The 6,439-nt window shown below is 29.4% G+C and overlaps 1 protein-coding gene across 1 annotated transcript; it reads left to right on the top strand.

The window, feature by feature from the left end:
• The first annotated feature begins 2,137 nt into the window (after positions 1 to 2,137).
• LOC129317665 (uncharacterized) lies at positions 2,138 to 2,661 on the top strand. The gene has a single exon (XM_054962017.1). The coding sequence runs from the start codon at positions 2,241 to 2,243 to the stop codon at positions 2,607 to 2,609; it is 369 nt and encodes a 122-aa protein (XP_054817992.1). The 5' UTR covers positions 2,138 to 2,240; the 3' UTR covers positions 2,610 to 2,661.
• The last annotated feature ends 3,778 nt before the right edge of the window (positions 2,662 to 6,439 follow it).

Below are 6,439 nucleotides of genomic sequence, written 5' to 3'. Positions count from 1 at the left end.
AGAATTTGAAAGGCTGCCTCTACCTAAGCTTTTTTAACAAGACTTATCAATGTCAAGCTTTCAAACCCGATTATTTTTAAAAAATTATTTTTAAAATTTAAATTTTTATTAATAGGGTCTTTAAATCCAGCTCTTCAACTCAACTTTTATTGGTGACTTTATATATATATATATATATATGTATGTATGTATGTATGTATAGTATATAAAGGTCTCTTTATAGTTGGCACTTGGCTCCATTGACGGTCAGTCTGATGCTTGTGATTCGGACCACAGTTTTAAGACCCACTGATTTTTCAGGCGCTCGTTGGTAAACCTTTTTCTCGGAGGTTGCTCCACCGGCTATGTTTTTTCTAAGTTTTTCAACCAAAAAATTATCTTTTTTACCGGTGGCAGAATGACAAGTAAACAACGTGTAAAAGATAATGACAAGTTAAAAATTCCAGTACTGCAACATGAAAGACAAAGCACTGAGTTTGAAAACTTTAGTACTAAAAAAAATCATAATTCGACGTTAACTTTCTTTTGAAGTCCTTACTGGTCATACTCCTTTTTTTTTATTGCTATAATTAGGTGATTTTTAGCAATTTATGCTCATTTTGAAACTTAAATAATTAACCAATAGTATGTCATATTTTTTGTACAGTTATTTGAATCCTAAATTATATGTCAAAAAGTATTTGGGCACTATAAATTTACTTTTAGTGTGATGTTGTCATTAATCTCTGAAAGCAATACAATATCAACCATACCATTATTAGTTGATAAAAAATAGTTAGAAAATAAACTAAAAATTATAAAATGACTCAAAAATTATAAATAATGATCTAAAATGTTACAGAAAGGAGTAATTTCTTGGTATTTTTTTTTATTTTTGAAGTTTTTTCTTAATTTTTATCTAATTAATTGTAAAAGTTAATATTTGAATAACATGTGTCATATTGCACTGTTGGAAAATGTTGAAAGAGAACATTGGTGCCAAAAACAAGTTTATAAAGTCACAGATGTTATGGAACCTATAATGTACGATCCAAATTGCCATTTAATATTTTTTTATATTATACATCAAAGTACTTAATTATACATATTTTTCATAGTTACTCCCTCCATTTCGAAGACAGGAGACAGTTTCAAAACGAACTCAAATAATTTAAGAAAATTAGTTGATCATGATAATCATGTCAAAATTAAAATATTATACTTAAATGTACTTGTAATTAATGTTTATTTTTTCCTTTAATAATTTAATGATATCATCTATTGTGATAGATAATTTAAGGGAAAATGACAACAAAATCTCTTCCAATTATATAAATGATAATTTAGTCCCTCAAAATGTCATAATACTAATGAAGTCTCCAAAGACCACTTTATCAAATAGCTTTTTTAGAGAAAAGATTATTTTCCTTATTAAAAAATTATGATTTCTATTCAAATTTGCAATTTTTTTGAGAAAAGTTGTGGTTTTTTAATAAAAATTACAAATAGAGTTTTTTTATCTTGAAACTTATTTTTCAAAATAAAAAACACTTGATAAATTGTGATTTTTTATTCAATTCTTGCAATCATAGAATAAAATTGTTATTCCTTAACTAAAAGTTGTAATTGGAGCTTGTTTTTTCAATAATAAAAATTACACTTGACAAGTTGTGATTTTTTATTAACTCTTATGATGATTTACAGATAAAGTTGTGATTCTTAAAAAAATTATAATTGGGTTTTATTATTTTCATAAAGATAAAATAGTCTTTTTTCTAAAAAAATTATTGGCAAAGAGGTTTATAAGAATTTCATTGAAATAATAACATTTTGAAGAATTAAATTATCATTTATTTAATTGGATGAATTTTATTGCCATTTTCCTTATTTAAAAGAATATATATTAATACTTCTTAAAATTTGTAATTTTTTTCACAATAAAATAAAAAATATATATTGAAAACAGAGCGGTATCCCAATAGTTACAATAAAATTGCATCCATAGGAATCAAAAAAGTAAGTCGGTGTTGAATTGCCTAGAAATTAAGAAACTTTGACAAAACCTCGGCCAACGGTCACAAACCATTCAAGGTTGGTACTCAGAAAGAAAAGCATTGCGTGTTTTCCAACAAAAACTACTTATCACTGTAACCACACTTTTATCTCCAATCTCTATATAATGGCTCCAACATCTCCAACCTAATTCTCATCCTCAAACACAAACACATTCATATTCCTTTTTCTCAGTTACAGGCAAAAATATGAGCGTAGAAATTCTAGACGGTTCCACAATAGTCAACTTCGTGGAGGACGAAGAGGCCTTTCACGTATCAGTGAGCGATCTGTTTGCTGAACTTGATACCGACAAGGACGGTCTTCTGTCTTACGGTGAGATGCTGAAGGAGCTGAAAAGGCTTAGGGTTTTCGAGACTCACTTTGGGATCGACGTGAAGATTGAAGCAGACGAGGCTGGTCGTGTTTATGATTCTTTGTTCGTGTTCGTCATGTCGATCATGACTTTGAATGGAGGAGTTGATCTGAGAGAGTTCGAAGCAGAGACGAAGAAGATGATGATTGCTATGGCTCATGGCATCGGCTTTGTTCCTCTTCAGATGGTTTCTCGAACCTGATAGCCTCCTCTTGAAGGCTGTTCAGAGAGAATCCATGTTATCCACTTGCTGCTTAATGGGTCCTTTAAACTACACGATCATGGCAATTTAATTACGGATTGGGATTTTGTTTGTGACACCTATGGGATTCAATTTTGGTTGTAATTTTCAGTTTTATTCAGAATACTTGGAAGAGTTTTTTAAGTACATGTAACGGTTTATTAGTCAACTATCAATCAATTTAGTATGTTGCACTAGCCTAACGTACGTAATTTGGTTGTGTGTGGGTTGGGTGTGCGAAAGCGAATTATTCTCTTGTTTCGCATCTCTTAATCTAACAGTTTAGGACTTGATAGTACTCCTTCATTTTTAAATATAAGTAAATTTTAACAAAAGTTTAAACAATTTAGTTAATCAAATACCTTAATTGAAAAGCTTGGACTAAGTCTCTAGATTTAATGTGATGACATTGATTGATTTAATAAGGAAAAATTTCCACCTTGCGGCTCCCAACTGAGAAAATTTACAATTAGGATCCAGTGCATCCTGAATTCTTCCTTATGTTGATCCTTGAGAGCTTTTTTGGTAGATATGTTTTTAAGAAAAAAAGACACAATTCCTTATTTAAAAAAAAGAACTTTAGATTCATTATAAATAAACAATTAATTGTTAATATATAAACTTAAAGTTGTGAATTTATGAATTTCTTGTTAAAAAAAACTTGCTGTTACGATAAACTTAAATTACTTCTGAATATATTTAATTCATAAATTCTAACTTTAATTTGTGAATCGATAGACTTATACTTATGAATATTAAAATTTTAAATTGTAATTTTTAAATTTTGATCTACATGAACTTGTCAACTCTTAATAATAATTTTAACTACTAATGAACAATTAACTTATTAATATATAACCTTGAAATTGTGAATATGTGAACATCTTATATAAAAATCTAAACTTTTACTTGTTATTTTTTTTCTCACTAAGGACACTTGTACCTTTTATTCGTAAAACATATTTATAATTAAAAGAGTCCTTGAATTTGTAGAATATTTTAAAATGTATTGGCTCTTAAATGCAATTTTTCTCCTCTTGGCCCCTCAGTGTGATTTTCCCTTCGTAATTAATGAAATTAATGAATGCCTTGCTGATCTGTTGCTTAAGCATCGATCGGCGCAGCTAGCAGCTTTGTTTTTTCCCCTTTGTTCTTCTCCTCTCTCTCTCCCTCTCATAGATGACTAAGTGGTTGGTCAAGTGGTACCCATTTTCTTTTCTTTCTCAGATTTTTTTTTTTAAAACTAACATGTGATGATGTTGACCATTAATACATGCCCAAAGATTTTTTTTTTTTTCAGCTAACAAATGGCTAGATATAATAAGCTTGGATGTAATATATATAATACTAACTTATGACAATAATAATAGTTGACTAGCTAATGTTATTGACATATTTATAACTTGTTACAACACTAGCAGTCAATGGCGGACATATGTGAACTTGAGAGTGGGCCAGATGCCCCTTGAAATCTAAAAATTGCATGAATATTTTTGTCTAATTTACTGTATGACTCCTCTCATATTTTGACATGCCCCCCACTGCCCGCTAGTAGAAAATCAGATAGCAAACTAAGAAATAGGGAAAGGAGCAAAGCGTGTGGTGGCCTATTGAGATTAACCCAGAATAATGATTTCAATCAAACAGAAGCAGCCTAAAAATAAAAAGTAAAACAACAGCTACTTTAATTTGTTTTATAATTTTATCTTATGCGTTAATTAAAAGAATTTGGAAGGAGGAAACCTATATTGTAAATGGTTGACGTTCTTATATTAAATATTTTTTAAATAATTAAACATGATTTTATAATAAATGGTTTTCAAATTTTTGTATTTTGAATTTGAATAGAAAATAAAATAACAAGTTAAAAGAAAATTAACATCAAGATAAAATATAAGATACACAATTGTTTTAAACTTCAAGAAAATGCATGAGATATGCTCAAATCATCATCATTACATAAGTAATAATAATTATTTAAAGCTCATAAATCAATTTTTTTACATATTAATTCATAATAAAATTTTCCATCAAAATAAAAAAAAGTATATATAGTTTATTCAATTTCACACACCACCACATATATATATTTCTTTCACATAATTTAAATATTTATACAAATATATTAATGTTATACCATTTTAATATTATTATGTATAACTTCACATGATTATTGCATAACCATATTCTTTAAAAAAACTGCCCCCGCTAATTCTAGATCATGGCTCTGCCATTGGTAGTAATGAACTACTAGTCAATGTTAATATATTTTTTGAATGACGGATTATACCTAGTTAAAATGTCAAGTCATATTAACCTTAACTATGATATCACATAATAATTTCAAAAAACGTAGGGGTATAAATTGCTTCACATTATTATTAAACATTAATCAAAGTACTAATTGCTCCTTCACAAATGCTTCCTGAACAAAAATGCTCTGTTCTCTTCCAGCAGCCAAATGACTCCAAAGGCTTTAAACCGAGAAACTTTTTCATGCATATATAGTCGGTTTATGGACCTCAATTTACGTGTTTAAACCTTTAACGCTATCTAAATTTGCTAGATTTAGGTCATTTTGCAATTTTTTTGAAACATGGGGGGAGTTTTACTTTTTACAAATTTAAAGATAACAATTGTTGCTTGCATAAAATCAGATAAGAATGCCATTTGGCCTTAAATTATATGCCTCTTTAATTCTATTATAAGGCACAGCTACCTTACAGGAATCAATGTGGTTAATTCATTAATTTTATTTAAAAATAAAATAAAATTTTAATTTTATTTATATTTAATTAGAGCCTATAATTAAGTGGGTAGTGCTTATTTTAGATAGAGCTGAGAAAACGGGTTGGCCTAGCCTTATAGGGTCAGCCCTTTGCAGGCTCGAACCTAAAAGGATCAGCCTGTTTAAGTTCAAGTTTCTTTTAAGACCTTAATATACGAAACTCGACCCTTGACATAGTGGGCTTAGCGCTGACTTTGCGGGCTTTAGGCCCTTTTAACTATTTTATTATTGTTTTTTTTTTAAATTTTAATCAAACAAAAAATTACTTTCTTCTAATATAATACCCAATCAAAAAAAAGTTATGAAAAAACTAACTAAATTACATCTAAATGAACTAAAAATATAACTAAAATGATAGCAAGATAAAAAACAATGGATCGGCTAAGCTAATAAATACTCAATTGAGATTAGATGAGATTGAGGGATTGAGATATGGAACTAGGAGATCGAGGAAAATAAAGAACGCGAGCACGATGTGTGCATCAGATAGAGCTTAACTCATAAGTCACGAATGCACGAGCATGATAGGTGACAGGAGGACTTGGGAGACCAATGACAATGAGTGTCACCTAGTGGAGCGTTGTTGAGACTTGGTTCTTGGGAGGGAGCACTATTATATTGGAGTCGGCAACAGGAACAATAAAGATTGCACAGAAACAGAAGCAAGGATGATTTGTGAGTTGCGCGTGACAGGAACGAGGATGGCGATGCGATGACTTGTAAAGAGCAAAGACAACTTGCAATGGCAAAAGGAGAGAAGCATAGTAAGAAGAAAGAAGAGTAAATGTTGAATTGAATGAATCCTTATTGTAACTTTAGATGAATTACGGGGACTTAAAGTTGTATTGGTTTTTGAAAAATAGCAATCAAGGATCTTTGTATGAAATTTATATCAATCAAGTACCAGTTGTTGTAAAAATCTGAATGAAAAATAGCTAAATGAACTGTTGTTTAATTTAAAATGAGTTGTTATTAAAACTCGAATGAATACTTGTTGATAAAG

This window comes from Prosopis cineraria, unplaced genomic scaffold (assembly GCF_029017545.1).
Source record: "Prosopis cineraria cultivar Desert tree isolate PC_DT_omini unplaced genomic scaffold, ASM2901754v1 PC8, whole genome shotgun sequence".
Classification (NCBI taxonomy): domain Eukaryota; kingdom Viridiplantae; phylum Streptophyta; class Magnoliopsida; order Fabales; family Fabaceae; genus Prosopis; species Prosopis cineraria.
Note: the sequence above shows the minus strand (reverse complement) of the source record. Positions and strands in the feature narration are given on the sequence as shown.

What these genes read in the sequence shown, in the direction of transcription:
- LOC129317665 (XM_054962017.1), top strand. Translation starts at nt 2,241, where the DNA reads ATGAGCGTAGAAATTCTAGACGGTTCCACAATAGTCAACTTCGTGGAG.